General features: G+C 46.1%; 1 protein-coding gene across 1 annotated transcript; it reads right to left on the reverse strand.

Annotated features, from left to right (window-relative positions):
* Positions 1-413: 413 nt before the first annotated feature.
* Positions 414-24,141, reverse strand: LOC132822834 (cytochrome c1, heme protein, mitochondrial). The gene is made up of 7 exons (XM_060836201.1): positions 24,026-24,141; positions 21,517-21,704; positions 16,696-16,822; positions 10,178-10,335; positions 7,226-7,386; positions 5,056-5,156; positions 414-1,305 (listed from the first exon to the last, which is right to left on the reverse strand). The coding sequence occupies exons 1-7, from the start codon at positions 24,101-24,103 to the stop codon at positions 1,201-1,203; spliced, it is 918 nt and encodes a 305-aa protein (XP_060692184.1). The 5' UTR covers positions 24,104-24,141; the 3' UTR covers positions 414-1,200.
* Between the last annotated feature and the right edge of the window lie 1,334 nt (positions 24,142-25,475).

Here is a 25,475-nt window from a genome sequence, read left to right on the forward strand (position 1 = left end):
AATTCTGAAGGGGTTTGACATGAGAAAGGTTTCTTTTCTCCCCCAGGCTGGGGAATGTAGAACGTAGGAACAGTCTCAGCGGAAAGGGCCTAATGTTTAGAATTGAGATGAGGAGAGATTTCTTCACTCAGGTTGTGAATGTTTAAAATTCTGTATCCTACAGGGTTGTGGATGCACCACAAATATACTTCTAGATATCACCAAGGCTGGGAGAAGTGATCTTTGACTCTAGAAATCAATGGATACAATGAGCAGACAGTGAAATGGAGTCAAGGTAGATCAGCGATTGGATGGTAGAATGGATACAGTAGGCTAACGCTCTACTCCTCCTATTTAATGACGTCTGCAAGTAGATGTAAAATAAATGCAGACAGGACAGAGATGGACACAAGGTGGAGGACTAATGCAGAACAGGTCTGTAGCATATTATTTATTAAACATTAAATATTTACACAAATTCTGTGTACAGTAATAATTTACTGAAGGGAGTCCTTCAACTCTCAGTAGGACCAAACACATCTTACCACAAAAACAGTATATTCTGGAGGTAAGTTAAAATGAGGATGAATCTCCATATGACAGACAACATGGGGATTCCAATGCCTCCTTAAATCATTCGGAATGGTGAGTTCTCTTAGCAACTGTTTCAACTAGCATTTATACCCCATGGAGTAGGCCAGTGGGCTGCTCAAAGTCTCAAAGAAGTCCCAGTAAGACAAGGGAATCTCCTTCCCCATTTCTGGTGCCACTGATTTGTTACTTATGCACGGCCTTCAGAATTCTTACCCTGTTTGGAGGTTGAATTCTGCGAAGAGAAAAAGAAAACTTGTATCCAAGTTATTGCTTGTGAAAGACAATATTCACCAGCCACTGGAGAGCAGCATTCTTTCAAGTTTATTTCTAAAACTGCTTTTAAAAGTATCAAGGCCTTTTGTTAGACACAGTCAATGGAACAAATCATCAATAGTTTAATCATAGCCAGCAATCCGTCCACTGATCTGAGTTTGACAATAGATATTTTTGATAATGCCATGCTTTAATAAAGTCCCTGCTGAATGCCCAGTTGTTTTAAACAGTTTGTTTTGTCTCCCCACCCCCCTGCCCCAGAAACTATCCCCGTGAAAGTCCAGATTGTGTACACTTTGGCCAAGAGTGCAGGAGGTCAAGGTGCTGCTGGAGTTGAGCGTCCCAAATCGGAAATTATTTTGGAGGTCTGTAGGCGATCTTCCTACTCTTTAAAACAGACCATCGGTGCCTCTTCAAGTAGTAAAGCAGTGGCCAAAACACAGCAGAGAACATCAGCACCTGGAAGAGAAAATAAGCTCAACTGTAGTGTCTTACTGCACAGAACAAGATCATTCAGCCCCTTATTTCTAAGGTAGTTCTTTGAAAGAGCTACTGAATTAGTCCCACTTCCTCTGCTGTAATACACATGACTGGACTTCAAAAGTGCCAGATTGACTGTGAAGCATTTTGGGATGTCCTGAGATCATGAAAAACACCATAAAAATCTCAGTTGTGTGAAATTGTTGGGTACAAATTGGTCATATCATCATTTCCCTCCTGTAAGCAGAGACGACAGTAAGGCTGAGTTCAATACTGCCCTCAGTCAACATATAATCAGGCAAGTTCCAGTGAAGAACCACAGAAGCCGATCAGGAGAGAATGGCCCACTACTTTCATCCCCTCACGGCCCCTCCAAGGAAAGGCAGCAGACTAGACAAAGACCAGAATATTGAACACAGGATCAGCAGCATTTCAGGCTGGACATTTCTCCCATTGAGCCAGAAAGCAGCACAGTGCCCACCTTTTCCAGTCGAGTTTATCAAGGAACTGTGTACATGAACACACTCTGCCTCTTCAGGAACCTGGACGTTCTGTACCAATCATTTTCCCAACATTCTTGCTTTGAATTCTTGTGTGAAAGAGGCTTCGACAGTGCAGTCTATAAAGACATTCACTAATAATGCTGCTACCTGATTAACATCTTCCCCTTTATCAAACACAGCTCCTTCCAACAACATGCCCAACACCAAGGTGGGCAGCACAATGGTTAGCACTGCTGCCTCACAGCGCCAGAGACCCGGGTTCAATTCCTGCCTCAGGCAACTGTGTGGAGTTTGCACATTCTCCCTGTGTCTGTGTGGGTTTCCCCTCAGTCCAAAAATGTGCAGGTTAGGTGAATTAGCCATGCTAAATTGCCTGTAGTGTTAGGTGATGGGGTAAATGTAGGGGATTGGGTCAGTGTGGACTTGTCAGGCTGAAGGGCCTGTTTCCACACTAAGTAATCTAATCAATGCTATTTTCACTATTAGTGTAATAGAAACAGAATGTGGAGAAACTCAAGGGGTCTAGCATCATCTGTGAAAAGACACCATTAATACTGAACCCAATATGACTTATAATGTTAAAAGATTAAATTGTATTATTTTTCTGGACATTAATGTAGAATGTGTTGATATAGAATGTGTTGAAATAGATGGTGATATCTTGAAAAATGTCTATATTACAGAGGAAGAAGGATCTGATCAGGTGTACCCGAGAACTCTGTGGGAAGCTAGAGAAGTGATTGCTGGGCCTCTTGCTGAGATATTTGTATCACCGATAGTCACAGGTGACTGGAGGTTGGCTAACATGGTGCCATTGTTTAAGAAGGGTGATAAGGACATGCCAGGGGACTATAGACCGGTGAGCCTGATTTCAGTGGTGGGCAAGTTGTTGGAGGGAATCCTGAGGAACAGGATGTACATGTATTTTGAAAGGCAAGTTTGGATACAGAACTGGTTTGAAGGTAGAAGACAGAGGGTGGTGGTGGAGGGTTGTTTTTCAGACTGGAGGCCTGTGACCAGTGGAGTGCCGCAAGGATCGGTGCTGGGTCCACTACATATAAACGATTTTGATATGAACTTGGAAGGTATGGTTAGTAAGTTTGCAGATGACACCAAAACTGGAGGGTGTAGTGAACAGTGAAGAAGGTTACCTCAGATTATGACGGGATCTTGATCAGATGGGCCAATGGGCTGAGGATGGCAGATGGAATTTAATTTAGATAAATGCAAGATGCTGAATTTTGGGAAAGCAAATCTCAGCAGGACTTATATGCTCAATGGTAAGGTTCTAGGTAGTGTTGCTGAACAAAGACACCTTGGAGTGCACGTTGATAGCTCCTTGAAAGTGGAGTCGCAGGTAGATAGGATAGTGAAGGCAGCGTTTGGTATGCTTTCCTTTATTGGTCAGAGTATTGAGTACAGGAGTTGGGAGGTCATATTGCAGCTGTACAGGACATTGGTTAGGCCACTGTTGGAATATTGCATGCAATTCTTGCCTCCTTCCTATCGGAAAGATGGTGTGAAACTTGAAAGGGTTCAGGAAAAATTGAAGGATATTGCCAGGGTTGGAGAATTTGAGCTATAGGGAGAGGCTGAACAGACTGGGGCTGTTTTCCCTGGTGTGTCAGAGGCTGAGGGGTGACCTCAGAGGTTTACAAAATTATGAGGGGCGTGGATAGGATAAATAGACAAAGTCTCTTCCCTGGGGTTGGGGAGTCCAGAACTAGAGGGCATAGGTTTAGGGTGAGAGGGGAAAGATATAAAAGAGACCTAAGGGGCAACTTTTTCACAGAGGGTGGTAAGTGTTTGGAGTGAGCTGCCAGAGGATGAGGGAGACTGATTAAATTACTTATAGTGTGGAAACAGGCCCTTCAGCCCAACAAGTCCACACCGACCCGCCGAAGCGCAACCCACCCATTCCCCTACATTTACCCCTTTACCTAACACTACGGGCAATTTAGCATGGCCAATTCACCTGACCCGCACATCTTTGGACTGTGGGAGGAAACCGGAGCACCCAGAGCAAACCCACGCAGACACGGGGGGAATGTGCAAACTCCACACAGTCAGTCACCTGAGGCGGGAAATGAACCCAGGTCTCTGGCGCTGAGGCAGCAGTGCTAACCACCGTGCCGCCCTAGACTGGTACAATTGCAACATTTAAAAGGCATCTGGATGGATATATGAATAGGAAGGGTTTGGAGGGATATGGGTCGAGTGCTGGCAGGTGGGACTAGATTAGGTTGGGATGTCTGGTCGGCATGGATGAGTTGGACCCAAGGGTCTGTTTCCGTGCTGTACATCTCTATGACTATTAATGTAATGTTAAAGGGTTAAACTGTACTGTCTTTCTCCAAGAAGCTGAACATTTTGGAATTGGGTGGAGGTGACATTCTGTGTCTCAGACAGCATGCAGGAATTTAGATGACTATCCATTGTAATCCACGCTTCATTTGGGCATCGATTTACTAATTTGATCCTAGCAGTAGAATAGTAAACTCTCATTCAGTCCCTTCCATCCAGAAATGCTCTCATAGCCATCCCCCAGCCAATCAGGTTAGCTTGCGGGATCATCCCCCAATACTGAAGTAGATCACACTCACATTGTCGGGGGAAGTAGCGGAGCCAGAACTCATTTGCAGGACTGCCCCAAAGCTCGGGCATATCACACCTACACTGTCTTGGGGAATCAATGAGTCAGGAAATCATTTGCATAACGATTCCCCAGGATTAGAGCATTTACATTGACATGACTTCATTCTACCATTGTACCTGGAGTAACATGTGGTTATGGGGGAGTGGGGGGTTGCAGGAGTGTCTGTGAGCATTACCAACTGACCTGTATAAAGGGGATGTATTTCCTTTGTTCGGGGTCTCTTTGGCTCGGCTTTGCACGCTCGCGAAGAGGGTCAAAAAGGGGGTCACCTCCCTTGAACAGGCTTTCATAAACTTTCATTGTTTCCAGGTGTGTGCGAATTGCATCGCATGTGTGGAACCTCAGGAAAAGAACCTGAAAGGCCGTTCTCCAGACCTTACAGCATGAGAGCTTTGCTTTGATGTTCATTATTGCGGTTTACCCACTCTGGGCCTATGTGATTCTAGTCCTAAATAAACATTTACACACATGGCCTTATTAGTGACCCAGCCAATCACTCACTTGTCTCGACAGGAATGGGTGATAAAGGCAGACATTGTTATTGTAACAAGGTTAGGTTGTGGAGCTGACCTTTAGGCCCATACGTTTGCGCTGGTCGTGTTCTGGTTCAGCAGTCCAGCGCAGGAATGTGCAGACATCCTTAGCAATCTGACTCATCGAGGCTGGAGTACCTGGAAATGAGAGGAGTTCAACACTAAATCAGAAAACTCCAGAAATCTCAAAGGCTCATAAAACAAAACAGAAGTGGTAATATGCAAACTGTTTCATTGGCAGCCAATCACACAACAATGGGAATTCTCACAGAATCACATCCATCCATTCAGGCTCCTCAATGACCCAGGCTTATGACAGATAAGGGGAAAATGTGGGGCTGCAATATACAGCAACAATCATTTTATCCGAGACTTCGGTTAAATTTGCTGAGGTCTTCCTGCTTCATTGTCCTGTTCCCATCAGATATGAAGGACTCTCCTTCTCAGGAGTGTTGGTCAATTAGATTAGATTAGATTACTTAGTGTGGAAACAGGCCCTTCGGCCCAACAAGTCCACACCGACCTGCTGAAGCGTAACTCACTCATACCCCTCCATTTACCCCTTACCTAACACTACGGGCAATTTAGCATGGCCAATTCACCTGACCCGCACATCTTTGGACTGTGGGAGGAAACCGGAGCACCCGGAGGAAACCCACACAGACACGGGGAGAATGTGCAAACTCCACACAGTCAGTCGCCTGAGGCGGGAATTGAACCCGGGTCTCAGGCGCTGTGAGGCAGCAGTGCTAACCACTGTTGTATCCTCCAACTGCACTAAGATCCATTTTGGACTGAAAAAGGATTGATCAGAGTATTTCTAGATAGTATAAGATTAAATATAGTGGATGTCAGAGACTTAGGGAGGTAGGGTTCAGGTGCTTTAGCTATTTAAAATGTCACAAACTGGGACAGAAACTAAGAAAGCTAATGTAACGCTGGCCTTTTATATCTAGAGCATCGAGTATACAGATGCAGACGTTACTCATCGTTATAAAACCCTGGTTAGGCTCCACTCGGAATAACGTAGCACCACCCCTCGGGAAGGATATACTGGCCTTGGAGGGAGCACAACGATAGTTGGATTTCAGGCATTAAGTCATGAGGATAGATTATACAAATTAGACCTGTTTTCTCTAGAATTCAGAAAGGGTGATCGATCAAAGTCTTCACTTTCTCCTCGATCAATCAAAGCCTTCAAGATATTAAAAAGAGAAGTCAGGGTGAAAATAAAATATTTCCACTAATTGGGGATTCTAGAACTAGGGCACGCAGTCTGAGAATCCAGGGGAAATGTTAGGAAGCACTTCTCCATACAAAGGGTGGGAGATGTTGGAACTTTCTTCCACAAACAGCAGTAGATGCTCAATCAGTTGTTAATCTTAAATCTGAGGTGGATGTGTTTTTGTGAAGTAAATGTATTCAGAGATATGGAGTTAGATCACAGACCACCCAAGATCTCAATGAATGAGAGAACAGGTGTGAGGGGCTACAGGGCTCTGTACATACCAGAATCAGCCTTACCACTGCAGCTCAGCTCTAACCTGAACAGTGCAATTAACACTCAAACCTTGAAGGAGTGTGTGTGTTCTGATTAGTGGACTTTTCTCAGCTCTATAACAGGATTTGAGGGAAGCCATTCTGCCCCTTGAATCGTTCTATCATTCACACCGTGACTTATCTATACTCTAACTCTCGGTACCTGCTTTGATTCCATGTCCTTTTGTACTTTTGTCTACATGATCCTCAAATAATAATTTTAAATCAGAGATTGATGCTACTTTTAAATGAACATTCATTCTTCTATCGTACTTTCTAAGAACTGGTCCCTAACTTCGAGACTGAACAGAGTGAACTTTTATTTCCTTTGTCCTGGACTCTGAACAGTGGAGAGTCTCTCTCTGCTTATCAATCACTGTCAAAATCTGAAAAACCTCAATCAAAATCAACTTGAACTACCAGCCTGGTTTGTGCATACCTTGGGTCCAGGTAACAGGCTGCTGAATGTGGGCTGCACTTCTTCCAAGGCTTATACTCTAAGGTGTGGTGCCCAGAGTGGTACCCATGGCTCTAGCTGAGAGTTAACCAGAACTCTGAATGCAACAAATGATCAAATAAAGCACTAAAGGGAAAACAAAGATTAGAAAGTGGGCCTGGGACAGTCCAGTGAGAGTCAATCACTTCAGGAATATAAGATCAAGTCCTACCATCCTCATACTCAACAGCTTCATCGTAGATGGGAGGGGCCATTCCGATAGCTTGACCAGGGAAGTAAGGGTTGTAGTATAGCCCTTCTCGGAGACTGATGCCAGCAGGAGGGTCACAGTAACCAGTTAGCAGGGTGAAGATGTAATCCTCACCACCGTGCCTACATAAGCAAAGAACAAAATCAGTCTCTATGTCTCACAAGCAAGTTCAAGGCTTTAAAATTTCATCACAAATTTTCCATAAAATCCTACATCAGATTCTTTTATTCACTCATGGGACATGGGTGTCACTGGCTGGGCCAGTATTTATTGCCCGTGCATAGTTGCCCCTTGAGAAGGTGGGGGTGAGCTGCCTTCTTGAACCACCGCAGTCCATGTGCTGTAGGTAGATCCACAATGCCATGAGGGAGGGAATTCCAGGAATTTGACCCAGCGACAGTGAAGGAACAGCGATAGATTTCCAACCATGGTGAGTGGCAGATGATGGTGCTTAAATCAATCTGCTAACCTGTGGGTTTGAAAGGTGCAATCTCTGGCTTTTGTTTTGGTAAAAACGAGCTCAGGCTTTCAAACTGAGAGTGACTGGAGCCAGGGTGGGATGTCATAGCTCTAGATTTCTTTTAAGAAGCATAGCTTTTACAGCATAGGATGGGATAGTATTTAGCCTGTTGTAGCACCCAGTAACAATCACAAATTAATCTCACTGTCCTGTATTCTTCCCATTGCCCAGTGTAGATCCCAAACTAATTGCAACATCCTGATCTCTCCCCATCATCCAGTACCAACCCCTAACTAATCCCACTCTCTTGGCTTAGCCCAGTAACAACACAAACTGATCCTAATATGTCCCTCTCTCTTGATGGCTATGTGTAAATTTTCAACTGATTCCACCATCTCTCTAAAGCTCAAATACTTCTGCTTAAAAGAATACAGTTGTGTGAACAGGTATCTCTCGTTCCAAGCCTTCTCTGTAAGTAAAGAAATATTTCTGCTCACTTAAAACTCCTTACCAAGTGGCCCTATAGACCTAACAGAAGAACATAAAGCAGCTACCAGAGAGTGTTGGGACTCCACAGACATGTGGGTTCTTCCACCGACACTGCACAGCAATCCTGAGTAATGAAAGAGCGCAACTGCAAATATTTGACTCCACACTGTTGCTTGGAAAGGAGCAGCTGTACACAAGTTTAGATTAGATTACTTACAGTGTGGAAACAGGCCCTTCAGCCCAACAAGTCCACACCGACCCGCCGAAGCGCAACCCACCCATACCCCTACATTTACCCCTTACCTAACACTACGGGCAATTTAGCATGGCCAATTCACCTGATCCGCACATCTTTGGACTGTGGGAGGAAACCGGAGCACCCGGAGGAAACCCACGCAGACACGGGGAGAACGTGCAAACTCCACACAGTCTGTCGCCTGAGTCAGGAATTGAACCTGGGTCTCAGGCGCTGAGAGACTGCAGTGCTAACCACTGTGCCACCGTGCCGCCCGAGGAAGTGTATCGAGGAAACCTCTTATGAAGAATGGATCCACAGAACACTTATACAGATTATTTACACACAACTGCATTCAATCAACATTGGTGCATTCTCAAACATTCGGCAATTTTCATTGCCTTTGTGATGTGGGTAGAGTCCTTTATGGCCAACAAGGTAACTGTGCCATGAATAATACAATCAAACAGCCCTCCTCACAGAGTCGGTCTGGGGTCCTCTACGGCACCTTTGCCCCAGTCTCATTGGAGCTTCCATCCAATTACAGACAAAAGAGGTGAACTCCATACAATGAGAGAGAATGACTTCCCTGGATGTCAAGGGTACACTACAGCATCAATGAACCCTAACAAAATTGTAGCTAATGGAAATTGGACAAAAAACTCTGTTAGTCAGTGTCCAGGACATCTCTGCAGGAGTCCCTCAGGGTAGTGTCGTAGGCCCAACCATCTTCAGCTGCTTCATCAATGACATTCTCTCCTTCATAAAGGTCAGAGGTGGGATGAATACTGATGAGTACACAATGTTCTGCATCATTCATGACCCTTCAGATACTGAAGCAGTCCATGTCCAAATGTAACAAGATCCAGACAACATCCAAGCTTGGGCTCACAAGTGGCAAGTAACATCTGTACCAGCCAACTGCCCTTGGCGTTTAGTGGCAATATTAATGCTAAAATATCCAGTGGATAACTATTGATCAGAAGCTGAATGCGTCCAGACTAAATAAATAGTATGGCCACAAGAACACATCAGAGACTGGGAATTCTACAGAGAATAACTCATTCCCTGATTTCCCAAAGCCTGTCCATCATTTACAAGGCATTAGTCAGGAAATGATGGAATACTCCCCACTTGTTTGTATGGGTGCAGCTTCAGAAACTTGACACCATCCAGGACAAAGCAGCTCTGTTAACTAGTAGCCCATCCCAAAGTTCAGAAGTCCCTCCCTTCACCGTCAATGCTCAGTAGCAGCAGTGTACATTTCATCTAGAAGCTGCACTGCAGAAATTCACCTAGAACCTTTCCAACAGCACTTTCTAAAGGCGCAGCCTCCCCCACCTGGAGGGATGAGAACAGCAGATGCATGCAAGCACCATCAGCCGAAAGGTTCCCTCTAACCCCTCATTATCCGGACTTGGATTTACAATTGCCATTCCATCAGCATCGTCGGATCAAAATCCTGGAACTCCCTCCCTAACAGCTTTGTAGTTAATCTACAGCCCAAACACAACTGCAGTTTAAGAAGTTCGCCACCACCTTCTCATAGGCAACTAGGAATGTGGAACAAACACTGGCCAAACCACACACACCCACATTCCAGGAAAGGAGTTTAAAGTTTTATGTAGGAAGCAAATACAATCACAGTAATGAAGGAGCAGCTTTTACCCTTGGAGACATCACAATGAAAGTAACCCCACAAGGGCAGCAATGAGTAGGAGGAAGGTACCTCGCATTTGCAATGTGCGTGAGATCAGGTGGAAGAGATCCATTATTTGCTGCTCTTGCAGCCTCAGAATTGGGGTACGGTTGAGGGAAATAATCAGAAAGCTTTCCAGGGCGAGTGAACATTTCCCCATTTTCATCGGGTCCATCCAGCACTTCAACCTACAAGCAGCACAGAAAGAGATAGAAAAATGGTAAGAAACATGAGAAATGTGTAATTCCTGCTTTTCCTGTGAAGAATGGCTGATCACTAACAAAAACATACGGATTTCAGTAAGGCATTCATCAACATTCCTCATGGGAGACTGGTTAGCAAGGTTAGATCACGTGGAATACAGGGAAAGCTAACCTTTTAGATACAGAACTGGCTCAAAGGTAGAAGACAGAGGGTGGTGGTGGAGGGTTGTTTTTCAGACTGGAGGCCTGTGACCAGTGGAGTGCCACAAGGATTGGTGCTAGGTCCTCTACTTTTTGGCATTCACCTAAATGAGTTGAATGTGAGCATAGGTGGTATGGTTAGTACGTTTGCAGATGACACCAAAATTGGAGGTGTAGTGGACAGCGAAGAAAGTTACCTCAGATTACAACGGGACCTTGATCAGATGGGCCAATGGGCTGAGGACTGGCAGATGGAGATTAATTTAGATAAATGTGTGGTGCTGTATTTTGGAAAGGCAAATCAGAGCAGGATTTATACACATCATGGTAAGGTCTTGGTAGGTGTTGCTGAACAAAGAGACCTTGGAGTGCGGATTCATAGTTCCTTGAAAATAGAGTTAAGGTAAACAAGATAGTGAAGGCAGCATTTGATATGCTTGTCTTTATTGGTCAGTGCATTGAGTATGGGATTTGGGAGGTCATGTTGTGGCTGTATAGAATATTGGTGAGGGCACTATTTGCATACTGCGTTCAGTTCTGGTCTCCCGGTTATAGGGAGGATATTGTGAAACTTGAAAGGGTTCAGAAAAGATGTACAAGGATGCTGCTAACATCGGAGGATTTGAACTACAGGGAGAGGCTGAACAGGCTGCGGCTGTTTTCCCTGGAGCGTCGAAGGCTATGGGGTGACCTTTTAGAGGTTATAAAATTATAAGGGGCATGGATAAGATAAATAGATGGGGCCTTTTCCCAGAGGTGGGAGAGTCCAGAACTAGAGGGCATTGGTTTAGGATGAGGGGGGAGAAATATAAAAGGGACCAAAGGGGCAAGCTTTTTACACAGAAAGTGGTGCGTGTCTGGAATGAGCTGCCAGAGGAAGTGGAGGAGGCTGGTACAATTACAACATCAAAAATGCATCTGGATGGGTATATGAATAGGAAGGGTTTGGATGGGTATAGGTCAAATGGTGGAAAATGGGACAAGATTTATTTTCGGATATCTGGTTGGCATGGATGAATTGGAGCGAAGGGGCTATTTCCATGCTGTACAGCTCTGTTGTTCTACAAAGATTCTCAACTCAATGTATATAATTATACTGTTATTAGTTTGTGAGTGGGCTCATTTCGATCCACTCTTAGTTCAGAGACAGAAGTTCAGGATCGATTCATAGAAACAGCAACAGCGGAACAGAGCACTTGGTATTCGTCTTTCACAACATTCAACCTTTTAACACCGAAACCTCTTCCTGCAGCCACCTCTGTAATGCCAGACTCCGACTTGGATCATATCATCTTGGCTGCCATTTACTGCTTGCTCAGATGTTACAAATCCAACACTTATCTGGGGATGGAGACCCATATTTACCATAAAGCATCAACTGGAAGAACAATTTGACTGATCCTTCAATTTGCTGCTGTCTGACAGCAACTCAGCCAAGCAACCTCGTGTTGGTGAAGAGGAAATTTTTAGAAGCTTTAATGAGAGACAAAAATAATTGGCATTTTCGAAAAATATGGATAATAAATGAAAGGCAGCAAAGACATTAAAGGCTAGCTGTGGGTGACTATCCTGACCATGTTCATTGATGTGGTAATAAAGAATGGCTTTGCTGCTTTTGTTCATGAGGGGTTTGCTGACTCTACCAGCATTTATCATAGAACAGCGCAGGACAGGCCCTTCAGCCCTCGATAGTTCCACAGGTTAGTGCAACAATCTGAAGCCCATCTAATCTACACTATTCCATTTTCATCCATTTGTTTATCCAATGACCATTAAAATGCCCTAAAAGTTGGCATGTCTACTACTGTTGCAAGCAGGGCATTCCACGCCCTACAATGCTGAGTAAAGAGACGCCCTCTGACATCTGTCCTAAATCTATCCCCCTCAATTTAAAGCTATGCCCCTTCATGCTAACCATCACCATCCAAGGAAAAGGGCTCGCACTGTCCACCCTATCTAACCCTCAGATTATCTTATATGTCTCAATCAAGTCACCTCTCAACCTTCTTCTAAAGAAAACAGCCTCAGATCCTTCAGCTTTTCCTCAAGACCTTCCTTCCATACCAGGCAACATCCTAGTAAATCTCCTCTGCACCCTTTCCAAAGCTCCCACATTCTTCCTTTAATGCGGTGACCACAACTGTACACAATACTCCAAGTGCGGCCACACCAGAGTTTTGTACAGCTGCAGCATGACCTTGTGGCTCTGAAATGCAATCCCTCTACCAATAAACGTTAACACACTGTATGCCTTCTTAACAGCCCTATCAACCTGGGTGGCAACTTTCAGAGATCTATGTACATGGACACCGAGATCTCTCTGCTCATCTACACTACCAAGAATCTTACCATTAGCCCAGTACTCTGAATTCCTGTTACTCTTTCCAAGGTGAATCACCTCACACTTTTCCTCATTAAACTTCATTTGCCACCTCTCAGCCCAGCTCTGCAGTTAATCTATGCCCCTGCGTAACATCCTTCAGCACTGTCCACAACTCCACCAACCTTAGTATCATCCACAAATTTTACTAAGCCAGCCTTCTATGCCTCCACCTAGGTTGTTTACAAACAGCAGTGGCCCCAATACACATCCTTGTGGTATACCACTAGTAACTGATCTCCAAGATCAACATATCCCATTAACCACCACCCTCTGTCTTCTTTCAGCTAACCAATTTCTGATCCAAACTGCTAAATCACCTTCAATCCCATACCTTTGTATTTTGTGCAATAGCCTACCGTGGGAAATCTTATCAAATGCCTTCCTGAAATCCATATACACCACATCAACCACTTTACTCTCAACCACCTATTTGGTCACCTTCTCAAAGAACTCAATAAGGTTTGTGAGGCATGTCCTACCCTTCACAAAACCATGTTGACTATCCCTAATCAACTTATTCCTCTCTATCTCTTACCATCTTTCCCAACACTTTACCCACAAGTAGTAAGGCTCACTGGTCCATAATTACCGGGGTTGTCTCTACTTCCCTTCTTGAACATTTGCTATCCTCCAGTCTTCTGGCACTATTCCTGTCGACAATGATGACAAAGATCAAAGCCAAAGGCTCTGCAATCTTCTCCTTGGCTTCCTAGAGAATCCCAGGATAAATCCCATTTGGCCCTGGGGACTTATCTATTTTCACAATTTCCAGAATTGCTAACACCTCCTCCTCGTGAACCTCAATCCTGTCCAGTCTAATAGCTTGTATCTCAATATTCTCCTTGACAGTATTTACACAGGAAAAAGACAATGTTGATGAAAAATATTCATTTAGCACTTCCCCATCACCACGGACTCCATGCACAACTTCCCACTACTGTCCTTGATTGGCCCTAATCTTACTCTAGCCAAACCTTTATTCCTGATACACCTATAGAAAGCTTTAGGGCCTCCCTTGATTCTATCTGCCAACGATTTCTCATATCCCCTCCTGGTTCCTCTTATTTCTCTTTAGGTCTTTCCTGGCTACCTTGTAACTCTCAGTGCCCTAACTGAGCCTTCACATCTCATCCCAACTTAAGCCTCCTTCTTCCTGTGGAAAAGAGGTTCAATGACTTTAGTAAACCACGGCTCCCTCACTTGACCACTTCCTGTCTGACTGACAGGTAAATGCTGATCAAGGACACGCAGTAGCTGCTCGTTGAACAAGCTCCATATTTCAATTGTGCCCATCCCCCACTGTTTCCTTCCCCATCCTGTGCATCCTAAATCTCACCTAATCACATCGTAATTGCCTGTCCCCCAGCAATAATTCTTGCCCTGCAGTATATACCTATCCCTTTCCATCTCTATAGTAAACATAACTGAATTGTAGTCACTATCACCAAAGTGCTCACCTACCTCCAAGTCTAACACCTGGCTGGGTTCATTACCCAGTACCAGATCTAATGTAGCTTCGCCCCTTGATGACCTGTCTACATACTGTAGACAGGAAACCCTCCTGCACACATTGGGCAAAAACTGACCCATCTAAAGTACTCAAACTACGGTATTTCCAGTCAACATTCGGAAAGTTAAAGCCCCTAGTCAGGCAACATCCTAGGAGCAGGAGAATTGACGTTTTGGGCCGGAGCTCTTCATCAGGAATGATGAAAACCTCATTCCTGATGAAGGGCTCCGGCCCGAAATGTCAATTTTCCTGTTCCTCAGATGCTGCCTAACCTGTTGTGCGTTTCCAGCACCACACAACTCTGATCTCCAGCATCTGCAGAGCTCACTTTCTCCCCATAATAACTACCCTGTCACTCTCGCTCCTATCCAGAATCTTTGCTATCATTTCCTCTAACTCTCTGGAACTATTCAGAGGTCTATACAAAACTCCCAACAGGGTGACCTCTCCTTTCCTGTTTCTAACCTCAGCCCATACTACCTCAGTTGACGAGTCCTCAAATGTCCTTTCTGCCACCATAATGCTGTCCTTGACCAACAATGCCACATCTCCCTCTCTTTTACCATCTTCTCTGTTCTTCCTGAAACATCTAAACCCTGGAAGCTGCAACAACTATTCCTGTTCCTGCTCTATCCAAGTCTCCGAAATGGCCACAAAATTGAAGGTCCAGGTACCAACCCATGCTGCAAGTTCACCCACCTTATTCCGGATACTCACGGTATTCAAGTAGACACACTTCAAACCACCTTCCTGCTTGCTGGTGAACTCCTGCGACCTTGAAACCATATTTCTGACCTCACTGCTTTCAACCCCCTGGACACAAACTACAATTTAGGTTCCTATCCCCCTGCTGCATTAGTTTAAACCCTCCTGAAGAGTATTTGCAAATCCCCCCAGGATATTGGTACCCCTCTGGTTCAGATGTAGACCATCCTGTTTGTCAAGTTCCCATCTACCCCAGAATGAGCTCCAACTATCCAGGTATCTGAGACCCTTTCCCCTGCACATTCCCTTTAGCCATGTACTCAACTCCATCCTCTCTCTATTCCTCACCTCGCTAGCATGTGGCATAAGCAACAAACCAGAGATAACAACTGTTTGCTCTAGCTCTAAGTTTCCCCCCAGCTCCCTGAATTTCTGCCTTAAATCCCCATCCCTGTTTCTAACTATGTTGTTGGGGCCTACATGGTCAATGACTTGGGCCTCTCCCCCTCAAGAATCTCGAAAACACGATCAGAGACATCAGAAACCCTGGCACCTGGGAGGCAACACACCAACCGTGGGTCTCTCTCGTTCCCACAGAATCCCCTGTCCCCCTAACTATGGAGTCCCCAGTGATTAATGCTCTGCTCCTCTCCCCCCCCCTTCTCTTCTGAGCACAGGCTTATTCCTAGTAACTCACTCACTCTTCTCCCAAACTACACTGCAGTGAAAAACAGTGGTATTCCCACAGGTTGCTGTTAGCTTTATTGTTGTTTTAATACATGTTCATGGTCGGAAATAGGGCACAGTTTCAGGATATAAGCCTAACCTTTATAAAACACTAGTTTGCCCTCAGTATCCAATTGTAAGCACCACATTTCAAAAAAAGATGTCAAGGTCTTGGGGGTGTGAGGTGATTCATGGGAACAGTATCAGGACAGGGGGAGATATGGAGAGGCTGGGATTATTCTTAGAATTCAGATGGTTTAGAGGAGATTTGTTAATGTTCAAAAATCTTTAATTTTTATTTATAAAGTGAGTAGATTGAATAGAAAGCAAATAGAATAGTTTGGTGCCAAAACAGGGCAGAGGCGACACGATTAAGGAATATTTTAGCAAGCTGTGATCTGGAATGGACAGCCTGAAGGGGCAGTGGAAGTAAATTCAATAATTACATTCAAAAAGAAATGGGATAAATATTTTGGACAAAACAAAACATTGTTGGGATATGGGGGAAAGCAAGGAAGTGAGATTGGTCATTTCCTGGGCTTTATCATGTTATGATTCCTGTTTCAGAACAATTGATGCTGCATTTTCTTAAAGAATCAGGACCAGAGCACACAGTCTCCGAGTAAACGGCTGCCAATTTAAGATTGGGATAAGAAAGATCCTCTCTCTGAGGGTTGTCATCTTTGGAACTCCTTTCTACAGAGTGCTGTAGAGCAGAGTCCTTGGGTATATTTAAGGCTGAGATAAGAATATCGGATGGTGTTATCCCTGAGTGACATCCCTCAGCTTAACAAGAGAAGAATGAGTCTGTGACACTCACTTCCTCAGCGAGAGCCTTGGCCTCTTCCTCTGTATGTGTTGCTCCAACCAGGTTCCGAAAGGCCACGTATTCCATACTGTGACAGGCTGCACAGACCTGCTTATAGACCTGGTAACCACGGCGAACACTGGAAATAAAACAGTACAGCAACCTCACATCAGTGCATTTTAACACCATCCTCTTTAAAGGGTCAGTGTGGACTCAATGGGCCAAACGGCCTCCTTCCGCACTTAGAGATTGAGAGATTTTAATTATTTACTGTAATTGCACGCAAACTCTGAATGGACAGCTAGGTCCCTGTGAATACCAACATCTTGGGATTACTGCTGACCAGAAACTAAACTGAACAGCCACTAAAACACAGCGATACAAGGCCTGGCTGTTCTTGTGCACTAGATCCTGAAAGTACGTGTGCCGGTGTAGCGGTAGTAAAGAATGAAACCGTAACTTGGTCTTCACAGAGAAAGGATACGAGTACAGGACCATGGACGTCTTACCGCAACTATCCAGGACATTAGTGAAGCCACACAGAGTCAGAGTAATACAGCACAGAAACAGGTCCTTTGGTCCAAGTCGTCTGCACCGACCAGATATCCTAAACCAATCTAGTTCCATTTGCCAGCAATTGGCCCATATCTCTCAAAACCCTATCTACTCATGTATCTATTCAGATGTCTTTTAAATGTTGTAATTGTACCAGCCTCCAACACTTCCTCTGGCAGCTCATTCCATACACACACCACTCATATTTAAAAAAGGATGCCCATGTGGCCCCTTTTATATCTTTCACTTTCACTTAAACCTATGCCCTCCAAATTTGGACTCCCCTACCCTGTGGAAAAGACTTGGGCTGTTCACCCTATCCATGATTTTTAGATTCCCTACAGTGTGGAAACAGGCCATTTGGCCCAACAAGTCCATACCGACCCACTGAAGAGTAACCCACCCAGACCCATTCCCCTACCCTATTACTCTACATTTCCTCTGACTAATGCACCTAACTTACATAGAACATAGAAAAATACAGCGCAGTACAGACCCTTCGGCCAAGCCCACCTAACCTACACTAGCCCAATAACCTCCATATGCCTATCCAATGCCCGTTTAAATACCCATAAAGAGGGAGAGTCCACCACTGCTACTGGCAGGGCATTCCATGAACTCACGACTCGCTGAGTAAAGAATCTACCCCTAACATCTGTCCTATACCTACCACCCCTTAATTTAAAGCTATGCCCCCTCGTAATAGCTGACTCTATGTGTGGAAAAAGGTTCTCATGGTCAACCCTATCTAAACCCCTAATCATCTTGTACACCTCTATCAAGTCACCCCTAAACCTTCTTTTCTCCAATGAGAACAGCTCCAAGTGCCTCAGCCTTTCCTCATATGATCTTCCTACCATACCAGGCAACATCCTGGTAAACCTCCTCTGCACCCGTTCCAGTGCCTCCACATCCTTCCTATAGTATGGCGACCAAAACTGCACACAATACTCCAGATGAGGCCGCACCAGAGTCTTATACAACTGCAACATGACCTCAGGACACCGGAACTCAATTCCTCTACCAATGAAAGCCAGTACACCATATGCCTTCTTCACAGCACTATTTACCTGGGTGGCAACTTTCAGAGATCTGTGTACATGGACACCAAGATCCCTCTGCTCATCCACACTACCAAGTATCCGACCATTAGCCCAGTACTCCATCTTCTTGTTACCCTTACCAAAGTGAATCACTTCACACTTAGCTACATTGAACTCCATTTGTCACCTTTCTGCCCAGCTCTGCAGCTTATCTATATCCCGCTGTAACCTGTCACATCCTTCCTCATTGTCAACAACTCCACCGACTTTCGTATCATCCGCAAAAGCTTATACTATGGGCAATTCCCATGGCCAATCCACCTGACCTGCACACCTTTGGACTGTGGGAGGAAACTGGAGCACCTGGAGGAAACCCACACAGACACAGGGAGAACGTGCAAACTCCATGCAGACAATCACCCGAGGCTGGAATCAAACCCGGGTCCCTGGCACTGTGAGGCAGCAGCGCTAGTCAGTGAGGCAACCTCAAGCCTCCAACGCTCCAGGGAAAAAAAGCCACAGCCTCTCCACATCTGGAATATTGTGTGCAGTTTTGATCTCCTTACCAGAGGAGATGCTGTAGAGAGAATGCAGTGAAGGTTTATCAGCTTGATTCTTGGGATGGCAGGACTGCTGTATGAGGAGGGATTGAGTCAATCAGGATTATATTCACTGGAGTTTAGAAGAATTGGGGGGTGGGGGAATCTCAATGAAATCTATCAAATTCTAACAGAGCCAGACAGGTTCAACGCAGGAAGGATGCTCCTGATGATGGGGCAGTCCAGAACCAGGGCTTGTAGTTTAAGGATAAGGAGTAAACCATTTAGGACTGAGACAAGGAGAAATGTCTTCACCCAGAGAGTAGTAAGCCTGTGGAAATCACTACCACAGACAGGAGTTGAGGTCAAAACATTTACCAGGAGGTAGATATAGCATTTGTGGAACAAGGGTTAGTGTGTGTGTGTTTTTGGGGGGGGGGGGGGGGGGGGGGGGGGGGGAGTGGATGGATGGAGAAGAGTGTTACGGTGTATGAAGCTTGATGATCAGCCATCATCATATAGAATGGCAGAGCAGGCTGGAATGGCCTATTCCTGATCCTTTCTTCGATGTTTAAGGCCAGAAATTCAGGAAAGACTAACTCACTTCCTCTCGGCCCTGAGCCAAACCACCAGCTACAAGGCCCAGCTCAGGGGTGTGGTGGAATACTCCGTGGTTGTTTCAATGAGTGCAGCTTCAACAACACTGAGGAAATATAGAAACCAGGGGCAGCAGGAGGTCACTTGACCCTTCCAACATGCGTCGTCATTCAGTATGCCCATTGCTGAGCCTCCATCTCAATGCCATATTCCCACCATACCCTGCGATGCCTATGACATTACATTTTCAGACAATTCAGGGGCCTGGCCTCCACAGCATGCTGGCATTGAGAATTCACAGGCTGACCAGCTGCCAACTGAAGAAATGCTTCATCTCATTCTAAATGGCGCCCCCCCCCCCAATATCCTGAAACTGTGTGCCCGAGTTCTTGATTCCCTGAACAAAGGAAACATCTTCCCTGCAACTGCCCTGTCTAGTCCTGCTAGATGGTTCAACATTTCACTCAGATCCTCTCTCGTCCTTCTAAACTCTCGTGAATACAGGCCCAGTCAAATGAATCTCCTCACAAGGCATCCCTGGTATCAGCTTAGTGAACCTCTGCTTCACTCTCAGTGGAAGGTGGGAGACTAAAATTGCACTCAATACTCCAGCCGTGATCTCACCAAGGCCCTGCATAACTGCAGTAAGACATCTGTACTTCCAAACTCCAATTATCTTTACTATGAAGGCCTATACACCACTGACCTTTCTAATTGTTTGCTGCGCTTGCTTGTGTACATTCTTTGACTGGAATAGACAACCAGATCCTTTGTCCATCTGCATGGGGCAGTGTATTACTATTTAAATAACTATATTTTCTTTCACATACTGAAGCGCAGATTGCCACATCTGTCCACGATTATATTGTAGCTGCCGTATCTGCCCATTCATTCGACTGGTCTCAATTACCTTGAAGCCACCTTGCATCGGTCTCACAACCCCACCTAATTTTGAATCATTTAGCTCCCTCATCCAAGCCATTTATATCTAACGTGAATGACTGGGGCCCAAGCACTGATCCCTCGTACACCCAGCTACCCAGGAACAGATCAATTTATTCCCACTGCATATTTTTATTTATCTGTCAATCACCCAACACCATCCAAAACAAAAGTAACCCTCTTGAATTAAATCCAACCCATCTCCTTCAACCTTCACTCCTCCCCTCACCACCAATGCACAGTGAGTACAAGATGCACTGCAGGAATTCACCAAGGCTCCCCAGACAGCATCTTGCAAACCCACGCCCACTTTCATCTAGAAGGACAATGGCAGCAGATAGATGGGAACGCCACCCCCTGCAAGTTCCCCTCCAAACCACTCACCATCCTGACTTGGAAATATATTCTGTTCCTTCAGGGTCGCTGGATCCAAATCGTGGAATTCCCTCCCTAAGGAGTTTACTTATCCCCACCAAGCAGCAGTTCAAGGCGGCAGCTTCTCATCAGCTTCTCCTGGTCTATTAGGGATGGCCTTGCCAGAGATACAAACATTCCAAGAAAGTGGGATTTTTCATCACTTAAAAATATCGTTTTTCTGACCAAAGTTCACATTTCCTACAATTTGCTCCATTTCCTGTGTTCTCAGCCATTTATTTAACTTATTTATTTAAATTCTTTTGCAGTCTCTTCATATTCTAGCAGATTACTTTTCCATCTAATACTGGCATCATCAATAACTTGGATACATTAATAGCACAGGCCACATTGAACCTCAGAGTTGTTGTGGTGGAGAAAGTGGCCATTTGGCCCATCGTGTCTACACCCGCTCTCCAAACAAGCAGTTCACCATCTGCCATCGTTTCCCCATAACCCTGAACAGCATTTCTCTGAACCCAGATCTGTACCGTTCAATTTCAAACTGATCAACTGACTAAACCAAGTGAGTGGCTCAGGGCCATTTTAATTAACACCAAAATCAAGGCTTACCCAATTACACAGCCCTGGGCTTGTAATTCTCTAGGAGAAACTGTGGACTGCAGATGCTGGAGGTCAGAGACAAAAGGTGTGGTACTGGAAAAGCAGTCAGGCAGCATCCGAGAAGCAAGAGAGTCGACATTTCAAGCACAAGCTCTTCATCAAGAATGTAATTCTCTCACCTGGCATGATCAAGGGAGGATAAGAAGCCACTGTGATTCCAGGGGTAGCTGGGAGGGTGGAGTTCCAACTCTGCATACACTGAATGGTGCAGCGTCAAGGCAAGTGCACTACCCCCAGCAGCAAGAACACCTAATGTTGACAACGCTATCTTCTTCCCACGGGACAGGTTAGCAAAGGACATCTTCGCCTACAAGACACACAAGAGGTCAGATGTTGAAACTGGTCAGAATTCAATACAGAAATCGTCCCACAGAGTAGACAGAGGCCTTTCCTATTTTAAATTAATCCTTGTTAAACATTAAACAAAAGTTATGGAAAAATTCCACCTAAGATTTTCATTTGCAATTCATTTCTTTTCCCATTCCAATGAAACAGGCACTTATGCTCCAATATCTTCCCACAGTTTAGACTTAAACACAGAATTCAGGATCCTCAGTGTAATCTCTATAGCCAGTATTATAATAGGGAATAATCTGTGCTCCACCCCTCAAACCTCCGTATCTCTTGTTTGAGTGTGGAATGCCCAGACTGACCTTTTACTCCGATGCACTGAAAGAAAATGTCACAATAATTATCGTCAGGCCAGAGTTGGGGGGGAGTTTAGAAATCAGCATGGATGATTAGCAGAGGAGAAATTAGAATGAATGTAAACTAGCAAAAATCAAACACAAGCAGAAAGAGCCTCTACAATATATTAGGATGTTGCCAGATTTGGAGGGTTTGAGCTATAGGGCGAGGCTGAACAGGCTGGGACTGTTTTCCCTGGCGTGTTGGATGCTGAGGGATGAGCTTATAGAGGTTTATAAAATCACAAAAGGCATAAATAGGACAAATAGACAAAGTCTTTTCCCTGGGGTAGGGGGAGTCCAGAACTAGAGGGCATAGGTTTAAGGTGAAAGGGGAAAGATATAAAAGAGACCTAAGGGGCAACTTTTTCACACAGAGGGTGGAACGTGTATGGAATGAGCTGCCAGAGGAAGTGGTGGAGGCTGGTACAATTACAACATTTAAATTACCCATCTGGATGGGTGTATGAATAGGAAGGGTTTGGAGGGATATGGGTCGGCTGCTGGCAGGTGGGACTAGATTAGGTTGGGATATCTGGTCAGCATGGACGGGTTGGTCCGAAGGATCTGTTTCTATGCTGTACATCTTTATGACTCCAGGAGGCAGAATAGCCCTGTCAAATGGGGGCACAGTTTCAGGACAGGGGACCAATTGTTTCGGACTCAGAAGGTTGCGATTGGGATTCTCCAAGAGGATATTCCACTATTGTCTATGTCTCACACTGGGATCTCTCTCAGGAACTTGAGGTTTGGGGAGAGGACAGGAAATTGGAGCTGAAATCCCAGATCAGCCATGATCGTACTGAAAGGCAGAGCGGGCTCCACTGTCCAAATATTTACATTTGCACCAAATTGTTGTGTTGATCCCTTGGAGGACAAATTGACAGAAAACAAAGCATTGCAACTCTTTGAATAATCAGAAAATTCAAAAAACATTTCAATGGTAGTAGAAAATTGAGGTAGGAATTGGGAGAAAGAAGAACTAAAAACATTCAAAATCATTTGAAGGAAGGCTGCTGTGAAAACTAACAGGACTGAAGTGTGATAACCCCAAGACCTGATGGTCTCCGTTCTAGGGCATTAAAGGAAGTGGCTACATCAATAATAGGTGAATTAGCTGTAACCTTTCTGAATTTGCTAATTTTGGAAAGATCTCTCACACATTCCCCACTGCACCATCTCAAACATAAACAAAGGGACAAAGCCAGTTCGACCAAAGGCCGGTCGGTGGGAAATTAGTGGAATTCAGGTTTCAGGAGTTTGTGGCACAGTTTATAAAACAATTATACAGTAAGGCAGACTCACGGTGATTCTGTGAAAGGGACATCACACTTGTCCAATTTCTGAGGGATGTCTAAGTGTAAACCAGGCAGTGCCCGATATTCCTGAGACACGGACACGCCGCCCTCACAGCAACTGGAAGCACCAGCCTCCGGAGCGATGCCCCTTCGTCAGGAACAGGATCATGGGGCACAGAGTTTATCACAAAACACCCAAGTGCCAACCACCCGAAGCGATAATAATGAACAAACACTAATCCAGGGGTAATCCAGGGGTAATCCAGGGGCAATCCAGGGGCAATCCAGGGGCAATCCAGGGGCAATCCAGGGGCAATTCAGGGGTAAATGGAGCAGGTTGGGGTCTGAGGTGGAATTAAGGTCATCATCAGGTCAACAATGAAAAGCAGCAGCGGCCTAAGGGGCCGAATGGCCTCTCCAACCTATTGTACAATAACCGGGGGGAGGGGAGGGGGTGCAGAGCCGGGGGGTCCCAGGGCCTTCCCCTGGGGTCGGGGGCTCAGGCCCGGGGGAGGGGGGTGACCTTGAGGACGGGCCGAGTCTGAGGCTGAACCGAGAGGCTCCTTCCCGGAGGCCCCGGCACCGCCCGCCTCCCGGAGTCGGTGCCCGAGGGCCCGGGGCCCGGGTCCCGGGTCCGCCCTCACCTTGCACAGCTGGAAGGTTCTCTGGCGACTCTGGAGGAGCCCGCGCCCGCTCGCCGCCGCCGCTCTCAACGCCGCCATCTTCCACTGCCCGCCCTCACTCCCAGTCAGCACTGCGGCTGCTGCCCTCCGCCATCTTGAGTGTCTGCCCTCACTCCCAGTCAGCACTGCGGCTGCTACCCTCCGCCATCTTGAGTGTCTGCCTTCACTCCCAGTCAGCACTGCGGCTGCTACCCTCCGCCATCTTGAGTGTCTGCCTTCACTCCCAGTCAGCACTGCGGCTGCTACCCTCCGCCATCTTTACTGCCCTCACTCCCAGACTGCACTCTGTTTCACCACGCGATAATACGGTGCGAAATCAGCAAATGTCACATTTAATTCAATTGTCTATCATTTTAGGAAAATTTAATCCCTTTTCGCAATTATTCTGGCGGTGGATAAACGGAATACCTTAAACTTCTAAGCGCCGCCTGCAGGTTGGGAGGACTCGGCGCGCCTGCAGGCTGGGAGGACCCGCTCTGTCGCCCTCTGCTGGCTGGGAGGACCCGCTCTGTCACCCTCTGCTGGCTGGGAGGACCCACTTAGTCGCCCTCTGCTGGCTGGGAGGACTCGGCGCGTCTGCAGGCTGGGAGGACCCGCTCTCTCGCCCTCTGCTGGCTGGGAGGACTCGACGCGCCTGCAGGCTGGGAGGACCCGCTCTGTCGCCATCTGCAGGCTTGGAGGACCCGCTCTGTCGCCCCCTGCAGGCTGGGAGGACCCGCTCTCTCGCCCTCTGCTGGCTGGGAGGACTCGACGCGCCTGCAGGCTGGGAGGACCCGCTCTGTCGCCATCTGCAGGCTTGGAGGACCCGCTCTGTCGCCATCTGCAGGCTGGGAGGACCCACTCTGTCGCCCTCTGCAGGCTGGGAGGACCCGCTCTGTCGCCATCTGCAGGCTGGGAGGACCCGCTCTGTCGCCTCCTGCAGGCTGGGAGGACTCAGCAGTGCCGGTTGCCGCTGCCCTGAGGTCCGGGCTCTGGTGAAGCGGGTCCTGAGGGTGGGAGGGAGAGAGGGTGTGGCTCCGGCTGAGGGGGGGGGGGTGACCTGAAACAGTCTCATTCACACCGACCGAGGGAGCATTTACCTTCAGAACAACACTTTGCTGTTTAGGGATGTGCCAGGTGCTATATAACAGCAATCCTGTTCACTGAGTAAACAAGAGTGAATCTAATAATTGATAAATATTATATAATTGTCATGAAACTGCCTTTAAACATTGAATTTTTACTGAATTTGAACTTTACTGTTTGCCCATCGGGTGTAGGAGCAGACCATTCAGCCCATCGAATTTGCTCATGGCTGCTCCGATCATCCTCAGCTCCACGTTCCCTGTGAACCTCTTTGTGAATATACTCCGTGAGCCAGCCCTGACCTGACATCCCTCCGTGGTAGAGTATTCCACAGATTCATTCCCCG

The sequence above is a fragment of the Hemiscyllium ocellatum genome, chromosome 15, assembly GCF_020745735.1.
Source record: "Hemiscyllium ocellatum isolate sHemOce1 chromosome 15, sHemOce1.pat.X.cur, whole genome shotgun sequence".
In the NCBI taxonomy this organism is placed as follows: domain Eukaryota; kingdom Metazoa; phylum Chordata; class Chondrichthyes; order Orectolobiformes; family Hemiscylliidae; genus Hemiscyllium; species Hemiscyllium ocellatum.